The 23,418-nt window shown below is 35.8% G+C and overlaps 1 protein-coding gene across 1 annotated transcript in view; it reads right to left on the reverse strand.

Annotated features, from left to right (window-relative positions):
* ABCC9 (ATP binding cassette subfamily C member 9) overlaps window positions 1-23,418 on the reverse strand; it is a 144,738-nt gene that overhangs the window by 103,365 nt on the left and 17,955 nt on the right. Inside the window, exons 6-14 of the mRNA XM_081250073.1 lie at window positions 21,645-21,811; window positions 20,351-20,593; window positions 18,054-18,248; window positions 15,905-16,057; window positions 15,230-15,385; window positions 13,922-14,056; window positions 11,515-11,677; window positions 7,219-7,259; window positions 6,147-6,289 (exon numbers count right to left, since the gene is read on the reverse strand). Coding sequence (XP_081106199.1) covers window positions 6,147-6,289; window positions 7,219-7,259; window positions 11,515-11,677; window positions 13,922-14,056; window positions 15,230-15,385; window positions 15,905-16,057; window positions 18,054-18,248; window positions 20,351-20,593; window positions 21,645-21,811 — 1,396 coding nt within the window. The remainder of the gene's footprint in view (window positions 1-6,146; window positions 6,290-7,218; window positions 7,260-11,514; window positions 11,678-13,921; window positions 14,057-15,229; window positions 15,386-15,904; window positions 16,058-18,053; window positions 18,249-20,350; window positions 20,594-21,644; window positions 21,812-23,418) is intronic.

The following is a 23,418-nucleotide window of genomic DNA, read 5'->3' on the forward strand; positions in this document are numbered from 1 at the left end:
TGTGTATATCTTAATCCATAAAAGTAATTTTTTAATTGAAGTATAGTTGATACAATATTATATAAGTTACAGGTGTACAGTATAGTGAGTCACAGTTTTTAAAGGTTATACCCCATTTATATTAATAGTTATAAAACACTGGCCATATTCCCTATGTTGTACAATACATCTTTGTAGCTTATTTTATACATAATAATTTGTACCTCTTAATGCCCTACTCCCTATGTTGCCCCTTTCCCCTTCCCTCTCCCCACTGGTAACTACTAAAGTGAACCACTAGTTCTCTATATCTGTGAACCTGTTTCTTTTTTGTTATATTCATGAGTTTGTTGTATTTTTTAGATTCCACTAAAAAAAATAATTGTTTAAGGAAAGGTTTGGCTGAATAATACTCCATTTTATATGTATGCTGCATTTTGTTTATTCATCAGTTGAGGGACATTTGGGTTGTTTCACTTTTTGGCTATTGTGAATAATGCTGCTATGAAGATGAATGTACAAATATCTATTCAAGTCCCTGCTTTCAATTCTTTTGGATATACACCCAAAAGTAGAATTGCTGAATCATATGGTAATTCTATGTTTAATTTTTTGAGCATCTGCCATACTTTTTTTCATGGTTCTGGAATTCCTGACTTACTTAAATATATTCAAGTTATGACAACATGGCTGAACCTTGAAAACATTATGCTAAATAAGATAAGCCAGGCTCACAAAAAACAAAAATTGCATAATTCCACTTATATAAGGTAGATAGAATAGTCAAATTCATACAGACAGAAAGTCAGTGGTGGTCACCAGGGTCTGGGAGGAGAGGTAGGTACAGGGGGAGTTATCATTTAGTGAGTATAGAATTTAATTTGAGAAACTGAAAAAGTTCTAGAGATGGATTGTGGTGATGTTTGCACAACAATATGAATGTACTTAATGCCACTAAACTGTACACTTAAAGTGATTTAAATGATAAGTTTTATGTTATGTACATTTTACTGCAATTTTAAAAAGAATTTCAGAACCAAAAAAAGAAAGAAGAGCTTTGGGTTTTGTACTCTCTTTGAGTCTTTGACAGCAAAGCCTGATCACATAGATTTGAAAGACGTTGTTAGAAATGCCTTAGGAATGGCATTTTATTCATCTTAAATGGCAGTATCCTTTCTTTACTTCTACAGACTTTAATTGTCATTCTGTTCCAATGTTTAGAAGAGACTGGATTTTAAGGAGCACAACTTTGTCAATCAAAGGAATACCTTTTAGAAAACCTCACACTGTGTTTCTGCACACAAAGGAAAGTATGGGGCCAGGTTCGTGTGCCTTTGTAACTAAGTCCAGCAGCTCCTGGTACACATTACTCAATGAATGTTTGCTGAATCAATCAAAGAAGGAATAAACCAATGTTTATTTCAGACATTTAAGTAAGGTCAGTTGATTCAATTCTCCATTTCACTTTCTAGCACACACAAATCTTACTGAAGCTTTTATGAAATTAATGAGACCCATTCTTGCTGAATATCAGGAAGCAATGGTCCCTGAGCATGACTGGAGCATGGGGAGAACTTCTTTCCTCTTCATAAGATCCCACTATGGGACTCCAATTACAATAAACATCGGAGGACCCAATACTAGCACTTTTCTGAATCTCACCCTCCATTTCCCCTCCCCGTCCCCATCATTCCAGGCTCTCTGGCTTAGGGTCCCTTGCACTATTTTTTTGTTTTGTTACTGTCTATCTCTCCCACTAGACTCTGAACTCTTTAAAAGTGAAAATTTTCATCTTCAGAATCTAGCCCAGTGCCAAAAATATAACATAGCAATTCCTCAAGAAATGTCTGGTGAGTGAATAGGTAATACAAAAAACATTTCCTGTTCATATGAGGGCCTTTCAGAACTCATAGAGGCAAAACAACTATGGAAAATGCATGAATCCTGACCAAGGGTGAAGTAATTTCTACCATGCTGCCAGGGTTATATTTTTAAAATGCAAATATGCTCATACAAGAGTCCTCTCCTTAAAATAACAAATGGCCACCCTGCGCCTTTCAGCATCCTTGGCATCATCTACAGGCTGATTGGGATTTTACTCTCCAGCTTCATCTCCCAGTGCTTTCCTCATCAGGACCTTTCTCCAACTACATGCAATTCCTTTAGCCCCCAGAAGGTACCAAGATCTCTCACCTCTCTGCTCACCCCTTCCCCTTGCATACATTGCTCCCTCACACAGAATGTGTTTTCCCTTTTTCCTCAACTGGCCAAGTCCTACCTATTCTTTAAGATCCCATGAAGGAGCTATCACCACCTTTAAACCTTTACTGACCGGACTGTCTCCCTCCTCCCTTGATAAGCTTCAGTGAGCCTCATATATGGCCCATGGTATTCTGTGTAGTGCTCTATCACAGCATAACATGCATGTTGTAATTACCTTCCCTTCCCAGTCTCTCCAGCTAGACTGTGGACTCCTGTGGATTTCACTCCATCTTTCATCTTTGCCATCCCCAATGCCTAGCAAGTTACCTGAACTGCTTAATAAATGAATGTGGATCCACAGAAAGATATATCTCTAAAGCACGAAATGGAGTTCAATAAAATGGTGTTAAATTAGTAAAACGGAGATTTGTTAAATACCTAAAATATATAGGCAATGTGCTGGGCATTTTTCATGTATTATCTCATTTAATTCTCCCAACCACCATAAGCAGGAACCATTATGATGCTCATCTGATAAGTGAGGAAGCTGAGCCATAGAGGCACCAAATAATATGCTTGTGGTTGAACAGTGAGTAGTCCATGGCTGTGCAGGTATTGAAAGCAGGTAAACTTGATACCAAACAATTCCCTATCCTGTCTCCATCACCTTTTAGTTTAGTGTTTTACTAATTTCTCATTGGTTTGGGTAATTCATCAAAGTATTTAAAGTTTTGTTACCGATGATATTTTTTCACTTTTCAAGTTTGGGTGTTTATATACAGCTTGAGTACCTTGGACAGGTGCTATGTTTTGGGGGGAATAACTGATTTTGTTGCTGGCAGTTATGTGTTTTCTTGTGGAAACCATGAAAGTTTTGTAAATGTGGACCAGGTCAACCTGTGAGCATGTTCTATGATAAATATAGTAACAATTTATTTGATTGAAGGTAATCACAGTAGACTAGCCAAGTGTACTTTCCTTTGGGAGGTAAATGAGAGAAAGGACACAGAGTTATCTTCCACCAAAGCAAGGGATTAGTTTTACACATTTTTTCCTTGGTAAATAACATCTCTGGATATAGGTACTGCATTGTACATCAAGTACCAGAAACCTAAACTCAAATTATTTATAAAGGATACAATATAGCAACTTAACCTTTTCCTCCAGAAAAGCAAAACACATAAACTATTTTCTTACAAATAAAGCAAAGAAGACAAGTAAAGCAAGCATAATGAAAAAAATCACTAATTCAAATATTTTAATATTTTAGAAACTAGTGACTTTTCTACTTTTCTTTATTTCCTCCCTCCATTTTGCAAATGTAGACTGGAACACATCACCGTAAAAGGTCCAGAAAACTCAAATGATGTGGGGTGCTGGGGTTACTAGGAGATAACCTGAATCTTAACTGCCTCTTTCTTGCATTTTATTATGTATACATAAGATCCCACCCAGTGAGCACCACAAAGACAATTTTGTCTAACAAGCTAAATATTTTTAAAAGAAAGCATAGAATTTTCTCGAAGCAACGAATTTTACATGGCATGGAATTTTCCTCCAGCAGAGCAGTTTACACATCTCTTACAGGCACACGTAACACAAGTTGTGGAGAATGCTGCACCCTATTCTAACCCACCAAATTTCTGAATGCATCTCAGAGCGTAGCAAAGAAATTATGACTTCCACAGTCCTGAGAGGAGGTTTCAAAATCAGCTAACCAAAGTCTCCGATCATAAACAGGCTGCTCAACTCGCTGTGGGCCAACTGGCATTAAAGCCTGGTCACGGGTTCCCAGGCAGAGAAGGAAATGCCAAGCCCAGTCCACGCTGGGAAAGACGCTCATTTGGGTTCCGAGAACCGGCACACAGTGGGAAAAAGGACTGGCCTCCTCTGTTGACTGGTCATCTCCCTAGGACCCACAAATCAACCACTGAAAATCATTTTAGAGAAGCAAGTTTTTATAAGCTGATTCTATTTGGCCTATGGCTTGGGAAATCTGGAGCTGAGCCCTGAAAACAGACTGGTCTTTATCAAACTGGCAAATGCCTTTTCCCTGGAACGTACAGAAGAAAGAGTGCTACGCAGAAATATAGAGTGATTATGATCCACCCTCCAGCTTTACTAGGATTTACTAGAGCAGGATTGTATACTATGGACTTGGGGAAACCCACACTCCTAGATTTATTAATTTTTTTTCACAGCAACTCTTAAAAGTCCTTTTGGTGTGTGGTAACCTCCTGATTTCAGAGGACTGAACTATTATTAGTCATCAACTGCTTTCTATTTGACTTGTAGCACAAAGTCAAATTCAATTAAAAAGGCAATCATGAGAGGGGCAGCTATTAAGTGGAGAAAATGAAAATAAGAACCAAAATAGCAGACTCTGGCCATTTATCAGTTTTATTGTTTGAAGTCGCTTCCCTTCCAGAGCACTGCCTAATTTGGAAGTGGTGCTACAGAAATCAGTCAGTGATCCGTACAAGTGTTTCAGAAGTCAGAACAATAAGAAAATGAGGGCAGATGAGGTCAGAGGGCCTGGGCTTTAAACTCTTAACAGCTCCAGAATCTGTTACTAACAGCATATCTTACAGAATAGGATTGAAATCTTGTTAAGGTATTAGTGTAAAAAATCAGAACTTGGTTTATAGTAAGATAAGGTAGATGAATTTTCATGATATTTGGTATTAAGTCGTTGTTAAGCCAATATAAACTATTGCCTAAAACTAGAGGTTCTAGTATCTTGAATATTAAAAAATAGTTTGCTTAACAATGCATAGACATTGGGAAAGTATTTCATTTTAAAGGACCTTACAATAGATGTTCTACATTGCTGTTAATGACAACACTATGCTTAGTATATTTAAGGCCTCAATTTTCCAATTTTCATTCTGTATTGAAACATCTTGGCATTTCTTTCAAAGGCCAGATATAAATATGATAAGTGTTTATGAAACATGCTGAGATTTTATAAGGTTTATAAGACCTTATAGCAAAAAGCAAAATACCACTTTAAGACTACCTTGTTTATAATATAGACTGAAACATAGCTATGGCACTATGGCACATACAGGGTAGTATAATATAGTATGGTAACATATTTATTACATAATACAAGTAAAAATGGTGGGGAAATGGTCATTATCAGACCAAATCTATTTTTATTGGAAATTGTGAGTCTGAGATAAAGTCTACACTGCTTAGAGACCTATAGAAGTATACTTAAAATTAACAAAACACTGCACTCAGTTTTGCAAAGTTTTTCCATTTTCAGAGACTGTGAGCCTGGATTTTTTTTTTTTGGCCAAATTTAACTAAAATTAAAACAGAAAATATGTATTGATATGAACATTCTCCATCACTGCTGGTAAAAACATAAACTGGCCCAGCTTTGCTGGAAAACATTATGGCCATATTCATTAAAAAAAACTTAAAAATCTGTACACATTTTGACCTACGTCTCCTTCAATGGAAAACAACATGGCCATACTCATCAAGGGCATTAAGAAGATGCATACTATTAGAACAAGTATCACCACTTCTAGAAATCTGACTTTAGAAAATAACCAGAGAAAAGTTTAAAGATAAAAAGATGCTTCTCTCAAGTGTAATTTACATTATTTATGTTACATGGGTGAAAATAGAAACATTCTAAATGTCTAAGAAAGAGGTAACCATTAAATAAATTAGAATACTTCCCAACAATGGAATATCATGTAGCCAATAAACGTCATGTATTATGGTCTTAATGAGGGGAAAAATAACCCCCCAAAGTTCAAAATTTTTATTTTAGAATAATTATTTTTATATGAAATAGATAAAAGACTGAAAGGTAGCATACCAAAATTTTAACAAGTTATCTCTGGGCAGTGATTTGGATGTTCTTTTTATACTTTTTCTAACTTACTACCATGAACAGATAGCATTTCTATACTCAAGCAAAGAACTCCAGACATTCTGGCACATACCTGATGAGGGCTTTGACGGCAAACCTCACCACAGTGGAGAGCAAGAAGAGAGGGGTGACCAGGATGTGGAAGAGAGACAGTGAAGCAAAGGCCTCCGCAGGTTTGAGATTGTTCCCGCTGGCATACGCATGCGTCACAAATGTCTGTGCAAAGAAAGGATTTTAGAGAAAGCTGGAGAAAGGTTCACAAATACTTGCATTCAATTTTACAAGCCTAACAAATTCTACTATGCCCATATGTCCATTGCAACTCTGAAAAATATAATACAATTACTTCATCCAAATCACTCCCTAAGAAATATAACATTTGCTATTGGTAGAGTACTTAATGGCTTACATTCATTCTAGCAGTAAACTTGTGAAAGGGGCAAAACAGATTCTATTGACAGATTAGAAAATTAACTTCTGTCAAATTACTGAGATGGGGGAATAACCATGGGAGAATCCAGAGTTCTTAAAACCTACTCAGGCTCTTTCCAACCAATACTAAATTTTCTGAGAGAAAAAAGGAAACATTCCATTGTGTTAGGGTCCTTATTGTGGATCTTTCCTAAAATTGCCAACAATGGTATCCAAGGCAGACTTATTTACAAATATTTCTAAGTACAATACTAGTTCCTGGGTTTGTCCTTTTTGTTTGAAATATAATGTAATCATTTAACATTTTCCAGTTGTTGATCTAGCACTATCTTGTAAGAATGTCCAGGAACCAGGTCATGGAGATTAGGACAGTAAGTTTTCAACCTCTTCTAATTTTGCTCCCCAGGACACATTTGGCAGTGTCTGGGGATATTTTTGATGGTACTAATGGCATCTAATAAGTAGAAGCCAGGGATGCTGCTAGACATCCTAATGCAGAGGACAGGTTCTCACAACAAAGAATTAATTATCGGGCACAAAAAGGTCCACAGTGCCACGGATGAGAAACCCCGGATTAGAACTATCACAATGGAGACAGCAAAGAGAAAACTGAAGGTGAGGTAATATATGTTACCACCCACCCATTCTTGTTCCTAAGTCATTTCTGAACACTGACTTAAGTCCATTTCTTAAGGTAAGAAAAAGTGTCTTACAGCAAGAACAGCTACTATGGGAATTGCCGCGTTCATGAAGACTGTGGAAAGAAACCAAATACATTAGTTTCAGTGGACTGTGAGACATTTCATAACTTAATTAATCATCAATTATTACTCTAACTTTCCTTGAATACAGGAAGGACCAAGTACATTAAGTAACATTTTTGTCTTGAGTCCACAAACATTTCCCAGTTGGTATTTCCTGGTTCACGGTTGTGAACTCCCATAGGTGAGGCTTAACCAGAAAATGTGAAAAATTATTTTTTTTCTGAAATGTTACAAAGAGCAAAATTTAGATAAAGTTATTAGAATTTAACACATATGCATTCTTCAGAGTATTCACGGTCTGTATTTTGTTTGGTCCACTAAACTAACTTAAAAACATAAAAATTGGGATATTACACAGATAAAAAAATTTGACATCACGTGAAAAATCTCCTTCCAGCAGTGATATTAATTTTCACTTATAGACCTTTTGTTTAATAAAATAGCTCCATATCTTGGGCCCTCTGCTTGTTTAAATATCTCTCCAGGAATATATTACCCTATCATTTGATAAACATAATATGCAGAACTGAAATAAGAAAAACTCATATTTAGGCTAAAATACTAGCATTTGGAAGTAATAGGAAAAATAAAAAGCCAAGTTGATGATTTGTAGTTATTTTGTCATAAACCATAGAGTTTTAGGAACAGAGGACCAAAAAGTAACTGCATTGTTGGTAACAGGGCCAGGCAATGGCAGAGCAAGAACTATAATCTAGTTTTCTTGACGCTCAGAAGACAGTCCATCTAAAAACTATCACCAGCTCTCATGATCCACTCTCATGAACTGTCCTTACCACCATGTACAGACTCAGCCTGTGCTTCTGAAGGTCCAGAGGTGGCTGAGCTATCAAATCCGAATTCTTGTACGGTACCAGCGATCCAAACACGGCTCTGAGACTCCTAACAGTACAGATGAAGAATCATGTTTCTGTCTTCATCTTTCTCTGGCTATTATTACCTTTTTTTTTCTAAGTGTATTTCATTCTTTTCCTCCACATCACTATTTATAACTCATTCTAAATATCTTTAAATAAGTAATCTCCTCTTGATGGGGAAGAGTGAGAGCAGCTGCTCTTCTACTAAAAACTATTTATTTGGCACTCTGCACCCAGTGCAGGTTATCAGGAACCCTTCCTACGTCATCATAAAGATGAGGATGAGATGCACGAGGTCACACAGCTGGGCTCCTCAGACCGTACTCACCACCACTTCACTCTGTCACTACTCAACAACTCACAATTATTGAGGCATGATGGGAGTACCTTCTCCTATTTAATGATTGCAACTACCCTGCGCAATAATGAGGAAACAACTTAGGAAAGATGAGTAACAGGCAAGATTCCAAACTAGGGGATGACAGAGCTTGGATAAAACCCAGACAATTCTGGTCAAAAGCTTCATGTTCTTCCCACTTCTCCATATAAAACTCTATCAAAGTGAAGAGAGAAAAAATAAAATTGTGTCTTTGTCTTTCACCAAAAAATGAAATCCATAAACAGCACATGACCATTTGGCAGTGGAGATTAGGAAATGATTTAACAGAATCTCTTTTGCCCTCAGATATGATCTCCAGTGGCAAGAACATTGATTCATAGAGATGGATCTTCAGTTTTATTAGTATTTATCCTGTTTAACTTTGTTTTTCAATATTTTCTGATACCACAGATTGAGCGCTTTTATGTTTCAGGTGCTTTTCTCAACACATTACATACATTATCTTATTTAATTCCCCCAGGTATGCTTAATACAGCCCAACTTCCTGATGAGGAAACCAAGACGCCACCAAATGCTGACCAAGGATGTAGAGCGGACAAGTTGCTGAGGCAGGATTTCATTTCAGATCAGCCTGCACTCTAAGACCCAACAGTAACCACTATGTTATACAGTTGACATTTTTCTTTCTTTCTTTCTTTCTATTTTTTTTTTGGTCTAAACTTATGGTACTCTGCAAATACTATTTACAAAATATTTTTAACAGTTACAGAACAGTGCCATGTCCACTGTCTCATTTGACTCTCACAATATACCTGTGAGAAAGGTATTATTCTTTTTTTTTTACAACTTTATTGGAGTATAATTGTTTCACAATGGTGTGTTAGTTTCTGCTTTATAACAAAGTGAATGGTATTATTCTTATTACACCAATTTTTAGAGGAGGAAACTGAGGGAGGTTACTGAACACTAGCCCACTTGCCAGGTGCATTATACAAAACAATGAGTAGGAAGCCCTTGATGTAGTGCCTGGAATAGAGTCAATCAAAAAGTCAATCAACATTTGCAGCATTCCTTAATCTATTCTAATCCTTACTACAATCCTACATGGTAGAGATTGTTATTTTCCACTGTCACACATAAAAGATTGAGGCTTGGAGGATAGAAATAGTAACTTGGTCAAAGCCATACTGCTATGAAGTGGTAGAATTGAGATTTAGAGCCAGGTCCATTCAACTCAGATAATGGAAGCTCTTCACCACCACCACCACCATACGTAACCAAATCGGAAAACTTGGAAGTGGTGTAAGTGGAACTTTACACCACTGATATAAGAATTCCTGCTGCCTATAGTCATAAAAACATGATTATGCATTTCCACCATCATGATTTCTTGTTTTTCTTTTCAGTATGGTCTACTCTGTCCTCTTCTCTTTCGTCTCTGGCTTTCAAAAACCAACCCAAATCTTACATAACTGGGTTAAGGTGAGTTAACAACCCACCTCTGCCATTTAGTAGCTGGATGATTTGGGGGAAATTCAAGTTACTTAAGCTCTCTCCACCTTCATCTTTTAATTTGCCAAATGAAGGTAATAACAGAATCAAAATCTTTGGGGAATTCCCTGTCAGTCCAGTGGTTAAGACTCTGCACTTTCAATGCTGGGGCCTGAGATCGATCCTAGTCGAACTGGTCAGGGAACTAAGATCCTGCAAGTCATGTGGCGTGGCCAAAAAAAAAAAAAAAGAAAAAAAAAGAATCAAAATCATTGGGCTGTTGTGGGGATTAAATAGGATGATATATGTAAAGCTACTTATGGCAATAATTGGCTGAGTATCTCAATATATTTTTGTTATTATTATGATTATCATCATTATTTCTGGCTGTATCCATCCTCGCCATGAGAACTTCAGTCCACTGCAGAGAGAAATATATTGTAGAAGCCAGCAGCTTAGAGTACTATCATATAAGCAAGTGGATATCGATCATTCCATCTTCTAGCATTTTGACACCATATTAGCAGTGGTGCAGAGCTGGAAGATAAATCTCCTCCCCATTTCATTTCTAATGTATCTAGCATTAGGGCTAGAATAAATGAGCTATATAAACCAAATATTTTCCTTAAATCCATTTCACAAAAGTAGTGTTTATAATCTCTAAGGACTCAAGTAGTTTAGAATTCAAAGGAAACAATCTATAAACCTCCAAAACTTTAAGTTGTTGAAGGTCTGGGGAACAATAGAAATGAGCAAAACTGACACACAAACTAAATCAAATATTAGTGAGAGTAGTTTGGCTAAGTTCAGAAGAATTGTACTAACACGAACTCATTATTCTTGAGAGTACTCAGTGTCACTCTTTGAGGAAAAAAACAATAATATTTTTGTAGCAATTGCTTTTTTAAAATTAGAGTTGTGGAGAAAATGCTTTGTATTTAAAAAGTCTCGAAAGTGTATTGGAAAAGAGGGTTTTATGTGAATGCAGTTTGGCCTCTTTCATCTGGAAATGCTGACACTGTTTTCTCCTCAATTTTCAAAGCTGGCATTTCACATGCAATCTTCGAGGAAATATAATAACATAAGCTCCCAAAGAGACAGGGAAGACAACCTCACATAATTTTTAGGGATGTTTGGGGACAAGAAGATCAACAGTATTACTGTCAAATCAATTTAAATAAATTTTTACTGAAAACCCATGATGCATCCCAACTGTAACTGATAAGAGGGTTTCAATGATCAGTACTACTAATCATCACCATCCCCATTTTACAGATGAAGAAACCAAGGATTTCGGATGTCAAATAACATGGCAAAGACACACATTTGCAAAGACCTGAATTCAGGTCTACTTGACTCTTAGCTTGTCCTACCTCTGCTCTTTAAATGTAAATAACCTCGCGTGGCTAGCGGCTATTGGACCACACAAATGGAGAAAATAAATGGGCTTCCTCTGAGGCCTAGAATGCCTCAATGATCACAAGTTAAAGTGAACAGACCACATGTTTTTTGGTGGTCCTCGGAGCAACAGCAACTTACTGGAGAGTGATGTATAAAGAGCAAAGGTTTTGAGACTGGATAGTTCTTTCATTCTTGTTTCTTCCACACTCTTGCAAAAGATGTGCTCCCAGGCGTACAACTTTAGAAGTTTGATGCCTTTCAGTATTTCATTTGTTTTCTTCAGTCTCTCAGTGGAATAATCCTATGAAAGAAAGGGATAAAAAACAATGCAAGCTGCATCCAAGTGAATCAGAGAGGCAAGACCACGTGCTAGATACAGATTAAGGAGAGCGTGATTTCTGCCTGGCTCTGAGTCTGAGATTCCCGGGAGAAGCAGTGAAACCCTCTGTACTGCTGCCTCCAGTGTGAAAATGAAGAGTTGAAGGAGACGGCCTCAAATTTCTTTCCACCTAAAAACTGTTTATGCCTCTGTTGCTTTGGTTTAAATAAAAGCAGCTTCTTGAGTTTCACATGATTTCCTTGAATAATGTCTGCAGATAACACACACAGACATGTAGGGAAATGATAAAGAGGCTTCCAATGGCTCCTTCTAATATCTAAATCATTTCTTTCTCCCCTCAGAACTATCACTCATACTTAGGAAAAGAGAAACAATGAATATAAGAAAAGTCAGTTTGCTTCTGATTTGGGAATGTGAGGGTACAGTATTGTGTGTGTTCACATTGAGTCTTCCTAAGACACTTATTGAAACCAAGCCTATTATTCTTAACTTCAAGAAATCTCCACCTCCTTCTTCATAAGCTCTTGTGTAAGGCCTAAATGAGAGGTACTGATTGCTAACCACTTGGATTAACTGTAAGGGGATGTGTAGCAGATCCAAAAGCCTCTCTTTAGTCAACTGTTTCATTTTCCTCCAAATATTACATTAGAATTACTAGGAAAGTACAATATCACCTGTGAACTCTCAAAAGGATCTGCAGAGTGGCAAAAGGCAGATAGGAGGAAGCAAAAGCAGCAAATGATCTGATTTTTTTGGAAGTATAGTTGATTTACAATGTTGTGTTAATTACTGCTGTACAGAAAAGTGGTTCAGTTATACATATATTATACACATTCTTTTTTCATATTCTTTTCCATTATGGTTTCTCATAGGATATTGAATATAGCTCCCTATGCTATACAGTAGGACATTGTTGCTTATCCATTCTATGTATAAATGCTACATCTGCTAACCCCAACCTCCCACTCCATCCCTCCCCCAACCCCTCCCCCTTGGCAACCATCAGTCTGTTCTCTATGTCCCTGATTCTGTTTCATAGATAGGTTCATTTGTGTCATCTTTTAGATTCCACATATAAGTGATATCATATGATATCTGTCTTTCTCTTGCTGACTTACTTCACTTAGTATGATAATCTCTAGTTGCATCCATGTTGCTGCAAATAGCATTAGCAAATGATCTGATTTTATTCACCTTTTTGTCTCTTGAGGGTGTTAAGGACCTGTCAATGACTGCTTTGGTGAGTGAACGAATCAGTATGAATGGCTAAATGAAAGTCAGATGTTGGTTTGTCATGTCCCCTCTTTGTGTCCCCCTTCCACACCTTTCTGTATTCGTGTCCTGGAGTAAAGAGGGTAGATGGCTCAGACAGAAATAATAAGTAACCTCGTCAGAAGCGGCAGAAAAACAAGTGATAAAAACCACTTGTGTGACATGAGACTTGCTTGTCATGGTAGAAACACCACCTTGGGAAACAGTCCACCAGTGGCAGCATCCCTACATTTCACGCCTGATTTACAGACAGCCTTGCTCATATTTAATCAAACTTTATTTCTAAACATGCTGTCAACAATTTTATTATTTGCAAATATTTCTTTAAAAGAAGCCAATTCTTGCTCAAATAAAATGATTTCATGGCAAATTGAAGCCAGAAAGGGTCAATAATCAAGCTTTTTCTTGCTTGCCAAGTTGACCACAAACATACTCAGGCAGAGCAGCTGCCACTGAAACATTTCAGTGTAACTCCATAGCTCATCACATGGTCTGATTCAATCCTAGGGACATTTAATTTCAGAAGCACCAAATCTGACCCTTTATTTGTTCCTCAATCCATTTCTCCCATGTCAGTAATTGACATCCAATGTACGTGTAATCAAAAGTACCCATAAGTGGGTTCTCTAGTACCCATAAGTATAGGTAAGTGATCTACAAGAAGATCCAAAGCCTCTTCACATCATGACTCATGAAAACATCAGGCATTGGGATTCTTGTATTTACAGTCTAAGATCGTTCCATCTTAGATGTCAAATCCACTTTTAAAAATTGTTGAGCAACCCAGAAATTTCCCATTTGCTGCCTAAGAAATGAAATGAAATATAATGATTTCCAAATAATCCTGAGTGGTATGTATTAATTTCCTATATTTTAAAAATAAAACCGCATGACTAGATTTTACTAATAAAGTTTCCAAAAGATGTTACTTACAAGAGTGCTCTTCTGAGCCTCTGCCAACTTTGTAGCAATGAAGTACTGAATTGGCGCAAGGAGCACAATGACAGCAGCACCAACCAACGCGCTGGACCCAAGCAAATTGTAGAGCAGAATCACGCCCATTATGATCTAGCAGGGGAAACACAAGGCAAGGGGAAAAAGAATAGGGCTGTGGGGACCACTGCATGAAAGGAAGGATTTTTTAGTGAAATTACAGTGTTTCTTAATTGTTATATTAAGTGTATTTGGAAGTCAACTCAACTGTGACAGTTGAGTTTTGCTATGACTTATTTGGCAAAGGCTAAATAGCTGGAATTTATTTTTAGTGTCATGATGTGTGCAACTGGTGCCGAACCAATTTACTGCATGAAGTTGCAGAGTGGTCCCAAGGATGATTTCAACCTGAAATGGGCTTCAAATTTTTAAAAGAACACAAAATTTTTCTAGAAAATGTTGTCACCTGCCATAAATTTAACATCCCATATTCTCTTGGAATTGTATTAGCTTTTCAAGGCAAGGGGGATAGAAAGTAAGAACCAGCATCATCATGTAAGAGAACAAGATAGTTGTTTGTGGACTAAATGATCTGAGCTCGTCAGCTCCTCAATGACCCCAGACGTCACTTAATGACAAAAAGGGTAGGTCTAACTAAAACCGTGGAGAAGCTAATGTTGGTGCCCCATCTTACCTTACTTCCCTTTTTAAATTTATTTCCCAAACCGAAGACTGAACCACTTAGGCCTAGCCTCTCCGGTTTGTCACCTTCTTCTTCTTTTTTTAAAACTCAGGTTTTAACCCTGTTATCGTCTCTTGCTGTTGTTTTTTTCGATTTCCCAATAGCTCAGTTTATCGTAGCTCAAGATGTCAACAAATGAATTGTATCCGTACAGTTAAAGCCTTTAACCATGCCTATATGCCAATGATAACAGCTTATTAGTGACCATCTGGGGGCAACGGCACATGTTTAGTGCCTAATCAATTAGGCTCTTTGGGAATTCCAATGAAAATGAAAATTTCCTTCAGGTCACCTCTGATGCAGTCATTTAGAGGCAGCCTGGAATTTTTGATGCACTTTAAATTACACCATGTAGGCAGCTACCTAGTTGACCTGTGTATAAACACATTTTGATAAAATAAAACAAAGCATGTTCTAAATCTTTACTTTGTGCCAAGCACTGTGAATGATATACACATGGATTTGGATTTCCATTACAAATGAAAAAACAAACAATAAATTTTAAAACTGATATCTTCTTGTTCTTATTTCCTCTGTAAATAAGAATCTTACTTATATTGATCTACCTGAACAGGCATAGCCCATAGATTGGGACACAGGAACAAGAACCACATGAGTTGATTGGTTTCAATGGCAACCAAGTTATTGATCTGACCCAGGGTCATCTCACCCATGGATAAATTAGATGTAGAAAGCCGCAGGATTTTATTGTATATCATGGCCTGAAAAAAAAAAAGAAAAGAAAAGAAATGTACTTGAAGCTCTAAACTTAATAATCAACATTATGCTTATTTATTTTCATTGGAAAAAACAGCTTTTTAAAAATTTTTGAAAAAAAGGAGAAAAACCTTATAATGCCATCTTCTTAAGTCAACCATTATTTTCATTTCAGTATTATTACTTTCAGTCCTCAACCAAATAGAAACTTATTTTTTCTGGTGATATAATCTAAACATATATTCAAATTTAAACATAATCTCTGGAACAAATAGTAACAGAAATAAATAAATGCAAGATTTCAAAATATTTTAATATATTATTATAATATTATTGTTAATTCTCAGTGGGTTTATTAATTAGTTCTGTGGTTCTTTTTTATTAAGTAGATCCTAGAAGTGTTGATGTCATAATATCACAGTGAAAATGGAAGGAAAAAACTAAACTGAAGCCTCTACCATTCCTATCACTAGATGGTATGTGGCATTTTCAAGAGGCCAAGATCATTCAAAGCTTGTACGTACCAGCAGGGCTCCACGGAGATTAATGCCAGTCTCTATGGTTACATAGTAGGAAGCCTGCAAAAATGTCCTTTGCAGAATAAGAGCCAAGAACAGAAGAACTGCTAGAACATAGGCATTTTCAAGAAATTCCTTTGATGAGAGGGTTTCTGAAGTCTTATCCCAAAAGAAAAAAAGATATAAATTAAAACTGTTCATATACTGGTATACAGTTTGCACGTATTAAACAATACATGGTTGTTAAATATAAAAACTCAATGACTTTATAGTACAGCAATGGAATGAGCCACGGCAAGGCAATTTTGGTTTTTCCTCATAATATCCACAGATACAAATACAAACCAGTTCAATGTAAAAAATCCCAAATTGATCATTAAGATGGCTGGAAATGCCTGAAGGCATTTGTAGGGAAAAAGGTACATTAAAAATTTTTTAAGTTGAATACATTTTCTACAAAGATAAAGTCTATCTTACTTAACTGGAAAATAGTAAACCAAGATAGAAGTTAGTTAGACTGTAATTTAGAAGTAGAAGTTACAAAGTTGATAGTCGGTCAGCAAGACCAATGGGACAAAAATAAAATTTCCAAGACCAATGAAACAAAAATACAATTTCCATAGCCTTATTAATTTAAAATAATTCTACAGAGTTGACTTTTTCTGATCTTCATCTATCTGAATTCATATAATGAAATAAATTATAAATTATAAAATACATAATTTGGCTATTTATTTCACCCACATGACACTTTCAGTGACAAAACACAACTTATGAAAAACTGTTTTAGTCAGATTATGACTTAAGTCATCATAAGAATATACAGATTGATTGCTTTTTGTTTGTAACTAGCATATGGTAACTTGTTTGTTAGAAGTAAGGGAAAAGCAACACATGTCAATTTGGGCACTCTTCAGTTTTTATGGTTTAGATCCATTAAATTCTACTTCTGGTCCCTTCCTCTTCTTTCCTGGGGATACATACAAATGTGTAAGTGTCTTCCTTCTCAGAAAAATACGTGGTTAATACGTGTAAGGGAGAGGGATGATGGAATTCTATGTGGAATTCCGATATCTCTATGTAAATCAGGCTACTAGGGACAAAACATCACAAACGTTTATTCAATGGTAAAATATCTGGTTCACCTCTATTACAATTGAGCACTAATATATGCAAGGAACTGGGCTAAGCGTTGTGGGCACAAATAGGAACTGTTCCTAGTTGCTCTGTTTAAAAGAGCTCACATCCTAGAAAGGTAAGTATATCCATAAATAACCTGCTTCATTATAAATAGCATTTATGGTAAGTGTCAATGCAAAGTGAACAACGTGTTAGAAGGGTACCAAGGAGAGTCAAATTCCAACGAGGACAAGCAGAAAAAGTTTCACCAAAGATGCAGCATTTACTGCAGGCTTTGAAAATGTGTACAATTTTAATAGGTAAAGAAAAGAGGACAGGAAATTAGATTGAGAGAATAGAAAAGGAAAACTGATTCATCGGGACTAGAGTTTCTATATGTGAAACTAGGGAAATCAACTCTTATTTTAGAAAGAAAGTAGGTAGGAAGTTCATGATGCAGACTTTCTTAAGAACAGGAAATATAAGATATAAATTTATAACAGCAAATAATGTATACTATATAGTCCCCAACAGTAACATCATATCTAATAAAAGTATAATGTGACTTGCCCTGATAATTGTGAAACAGGGTGATAGCTTTTACTATATAGGAAAAGATAAAAGTACATACTACAAATCACATTGCCGATATCATTGGTCATAGGCCTCTAAAAAAGTGACTCAGCCACCCTCATGTACTCATGAATGAAAATTTTTTACAGAATTGCTATAAAGATCTAATAAAATAATCAATATGAAATTTCTGAGCATCGTTTCTGGCACACAGTAAATGCTTATTAAATGTTTATAGCCTCTGAATCTGAAAAATAATTTTGTTGGCCACATCCATTCATTGAATACATACACTCATGTTTTTCTCTACAAGGAAAATTATTGTTTTCTTTCTTTTAAAAAGCATTCAATTCTCTGTAAATAAGCCTGTTTGAACTGCTCATAAAACTGCACTTCAAAAAAGTAACAATTATAAAGAAATTTGCCAATAATATGTTTCCTTTCAAAAGCACCACAAACTTACCCCTGTTGTGTTATTTGTCCCATTCTGGGTTTCATTCACACGTTGAACTATTCCAGAAATACAGAGAGGTCCAGCAAAACCCAGTAAGTCAGCAAGATAACGAAATGTGCTACTAAGTAGAATTGGTCTCCCAAAAGCTGTGTACATTGCTAGCCATATAGATGGAGTCCGATTTGGACGATCGGCCACTTTTTTCTGAAAGAAAAAAAAAAAAACTTGATGAACCATAATAAAATAATAGAGCGGCAATTAATCTTAGGAACTATGGGAATCTCTTCCAATATTTCTGACATTTTAAAAGATTAAAAATAAATGTTACTGAATCCCTTTCAATATAGTACATATAGTCTGGTATCCTTGCATCCTTTGTAAAAAATAACTACTGAATGTGTTTTAATGAAATAGAGAGAATGAAAAGTAACCAGGCCAGTTTTTCAAACATTTTGTATTATTTTTAGTTGTCAAAGGATGACCCCAAATTCTTAAGACCAAACTAATTTTAATTCCCTTTGACTTAGAAAATGAATAAATCTGTCATGAATATTACCAAATAACACTGTATGGAAAAGAAAATAGTAAAATACAAAGGTCCAGGTTATTGACAGTCTAGTTAAGATTTCTGAAGTCACCAGATCACAAGAGATTCACCTATCAAGTTACAAGCTAAACAAAAGAGATCATCCAACTTCAAATTGTTTCTTCTCCAGGTATTTCACATCTCCATAAATGAGGGTCAATAATTTTTTAAAAGTTACATTAGACTTGTGTTTGCTAGTTATTCCTCAAAGAAATGCAGAATGAAGAATGGCATATTTGCTTAAGCCAACTCATGGCTTCACACTTCTATAATCATGTGTTGAAAAGATTTTAAGACCTGAACAATTATAATTACATCTTGGAGAGGAAGTAGATAGAGTTTCTTCATTGTGGCAAAGAAGCTAACTCAATGCATTATAGTTCAATCATGTTTCATATTCAACTCCTTGTGAGATGAATAATTCAGTTATTTTTTAAAGTTTATTGATAAAAGACATTAACACACCGAGTTCAAGTGACTGTATTATAAAGAGCACTCAGAAAATTTAGGCTATGCTTAGGCTATAGCATTCATCTTTACTTTAGAAAAGAAGTTTTTAAAATATTACGCAGGGCTTCCCTGGTGGCGCAGTGGTTGAGAGTCTGCCTGCCGATGCAGGGGACACGGGTTTGTGCCCCAGTCCGGGAGGATCCCACATGCTGAGGAGCGGCTGGGCCCGTGAGCCATGGCCGCTGAGCCTGCGCATCCAGAGCCTGTGCTCCGCAACGGGAGAGGCCACAACAGTGAGAGGCCCGCGTACCGCAAAAGCAAAAAAAAAAAAAAAAAAAAAAAATGCAATACTTTTCCCAGAGGTGAAACCAGAGAGATGACTCAGGTTCATTTGTAGTAACCATTTCCTGCAATATTAATTTCATAACACACATTTTTGACACAAAACAGAGGTCATTTTCATCATTTACCATAAATGCTTTGTTGATCTTGATTTAGAACAGCCAAAAACTCTTTAACTGATCCATCATACCCAATTCCCTTCCAATGCTGGTGTAAATACTGCTATTTTTAATTACACTAATATCTGTAGGTGATAGCAATATAAAACACATCTTCCACAGCGGCTATCACACAGAACTACTCAGAATGATAACAAGACAAATTGAAAATATCCAAAGATTCTGATATTTAAATTTTTAAAAGCAATTATAAATACCCAAAGAAAGTACAAGAAGAAACCAATTTTGACAGATATGTAGGATGATACATGGAGTAGGTAGATGATGCCCCTTTATTTAATTTAGTTCCCCAATTTTGAAATACAGAATCCAAATTTTAATTAATAATTAATTTAAGCGTTTTCGTTTCTCAAAAGTTATTCATGGATACTTTCCCTTTAAATAACAACATTATTGACAAGATACCTGAAAAAAGACAATAAAAATTCCATGAATTATTAATATATGGTGACAAGGACTAGACATACACAATTATTGAACTTAATGCTTACTTTCTATTTGGTCCTAGAGAAAAGACAGTGTTCTCTCTGTCTCTCCTCATGTAGTGACTGGGCAACTAACACACCATATTTCATAGGCTCTTCTGGTATATTCTCAGCAGCCCAGTTATCCTGACTCAAAACTACTGGGAAAGACAGATTGAGAAAATCTGTTCTTCCTTAACTGTACGTGTTATTTAAGCTTAGTGCCTTTATATTAATAGGCCCATTCTCTACAATCACGGACATGAAAAACAGATACTAACTTACCTTTTGTTCTTCATATGCATCTTTCAAACAAACATAATTTGTCACCGCCCTCATTGCTATTGGTAATTTTCCAATCGCCTTCAGATCAATAGGCTTTTTATGAGCGGATATGATGAGCGTGTTCATCCACCAGTATGTTGCTTTTGACAGTAAATTCACAAACGGTTGAAGAAATCTCACACCCAGATCCTGGAGGTCTTCAGGAGGCTTTACTTTCTGAGGATTCATGAAGAACACATATCTCTGTGGCAAGAAAAATTCCACAGCATAACAACCTAATTCTTTTTACACATATTAAAAATAAAATTTAACCTTTCCTACAGTTTCATTTCATGAGGCCAAAATTCATATTTTCATACTTCTTTCCATCCCTTTCTGAAATATCCTTTTGAGGAAAAAAAATCCCTTTTGTTGTGACTACATTCTAATTAAATTCCAGAATTTCACACTTAATACACTTGGGCCAATGCTAAAAATCAATTACCCCTTTAAAAGAGAGTTATCACTAAAAATCAATCTTTCGTGATATCCTTTCACGATATTTCATGATACTTAGTGGTAGATTCAACTAAATGAATATTTTTACATCATGCAGGTTGCTTAAATGTGTTAGCAACACCACTGTTGAGTCACTCTGTTAATTTGTGGTCTGGCTGCTGTTCGCTGTTTCCACTATCCATTGCAACATTTATCTTGTCATTCACAGCAAATTCAGAGTGCTCTGACGGAAAATGAACATTGAAAAATCAGTCACTATTATTTCACACTATATAACGGGCAGCGTTATGTGGCGGGAAATAAGTACAAGAGGTTTGTAATCACAGACCAGGTATGAGATTGACCATATTACTTTGGCTCTAAAGCTAGAGATATGTCTATGGAAGTTTCTTCATCAATGAAATGAGCAAACTGGATTAGGTTATCTTCTTTTCCATTCAAAATTTCTGCGAATACACGAGTTTGATTAAGCCAGGTTTGCTTTGGACCAATCATGGATGATGGAACTACCTGATGAAAACAGTTTCATCTATAATATAGACTAAGCATAATGTTTGGCACATCATAGGCACTTGATCAATATTTATGAATGAATACAGTAAATAGATTCCAGGGTCATATTGAGATTTCGGGAACATTAATGGTCTGAAACTTAGTAATTAGTTCAATTTTATATTTATACACATAGATGATATTCCACTGTTTATCCTCTTAAATACTGATTCTTAACTGACAATGATCTTTAATATTCAGGTCTTGAACTCCAGTAACTACACAAAAATCACTAGATACCTACTCTGACACGAATGACATTGATCTCCACAGCCATCAGGAGTCCATTCAAGATGACCATTATGCCTGTGATGCAGAAACGCAGGTCTGATACTCCCCAACCAGACTGCCAGTATTTGACCAACTTTATGGTTTTCGTGATAAAGGCCATTACCCAATACAGGAATAAGGCTGGAAAAATAAAAAGTAAAAAGAAAAGATACAATCTTTCACTGCTATTTTTTAAAGCTTCACTGAAATTTCAATATAAATACAGTGTTGACAAAGACAATTTAAGATTTTCTATTTCCAGATAATTTTATTTGTTAACGAAATAACAGATATGCTTTAGTGCACTTTTGGAGTTTTGAATTGGAGGTATGATAATGACTTTAAAATATTAGTGCTTCCACTCTGATTATGTGGGATAGATGTGCAGATATAAGGAGACATGTAAATAAGGACAGACTATACTCTTCAGAAATTAACGTGTAATTAATTCTATAGACTTTAAAGTTGACTTTATCGTTTGGTCTTGTTTTTTAAGAAGCCCTGATTATATGAAGAGTTAACAAACTGTTATCTGTGTAGCCTATCCCTTAGTAAGTATCTTGCAATTTCCAGGGGTGTTATCCTGGAATTATTGTGGAATCTATGTAGCAATGTAATAGAGTTTCTGCTTTACTGATCAGAATTCAGGTAAGTAAGTGACTCTTCTCACCCAAATGGGTTAAAACACCACAGGCATCCACAGTACACAGAGAAGAACACTGATCCTACAGAGCAAACTAGACCACAAGTAGGTCAGAAAAGTAGGGATCTATATCATCTCATAACCACAGCCAGCATTTTGCAGAAATATGAGATGAAAGCACAAACTTTCCTAGAAATCTGTTGTCAAGGATCCAGCATACTTTGAACTTTGAATAAAGCTCAGTACAAATGAATATGAGATGAGCAAGAAGAAATCTAAAATACACATAAGACAATCCCGCTTGGACAACACTTATCAAAACCAGAAAGTTTAAGGGTGATCACAACTTCCTTAGAGAAAAATAACTGAACATTGGCATAGAAACTTATATCTTGTTTTTTAGCTTAAAATACAGGGATTGTCAGAATGGATTTAGAACAAATAAGTGGACCTAATTATGCGCTATCTAAAGAGATTCACCTTAATATAAAGAAACAGTAGATTGAAAATAAGTGGGTGGAAAAAGCTATACAATGAAAACAAGAAGCATTAGAAACCCGGAGTGGTTATATTAGTATCAGATAAAATAGACTTCAAGACAGAGTATTAGCAGAAAATTTTTAAACTTTTAATAATGATAAATGTGTCATTTTTCATAAAGACAATAAAAAATACACATATGCCTAATGAAGATTTAGAAAGTCTGAACATTATCAAACATCTTGAACTACTTTATATGTATAAGATTGATATTTAATATTATAAAAATACACCACCTCTTCAAAATCTACATTATTGTTAAATTCACATGGTACTAGTACACACTATATACTCACTCAGAAAACAAGAAGCAATAAATTGAAAATAATGGAAATCATATAAAGAATGTTCTCTGATCATGATGAAGTTAAATTAAAAATCAAGAACAATAAGCATATTGACTTTTCTATTGCTGTTTAGCAAATTATGATAGGTTTAGAAATTTAAAACAACACATATTTATTATCTCACAGTTTCTGTGAATCAAGACTGCAATCCAGGTGTGGACTAGGGCTACAGTCTCAACAGATTTGGTATCTTCATCTTTGCCAAACCTTATTGGCTG

Source organism: Mesoplodon bidens (assembly GCF_964165515.1).
Source record: "Mesoplodon bidens genome assembly, chromosome: 11".
In the NCBI taxonomy this organism is placed as follows: Eukaryota; Metazoa; Chordata; class Mammalia; order Artiodactyla; family Ziphiidae; genus Mesoplodon; species Mesoplodon bidens.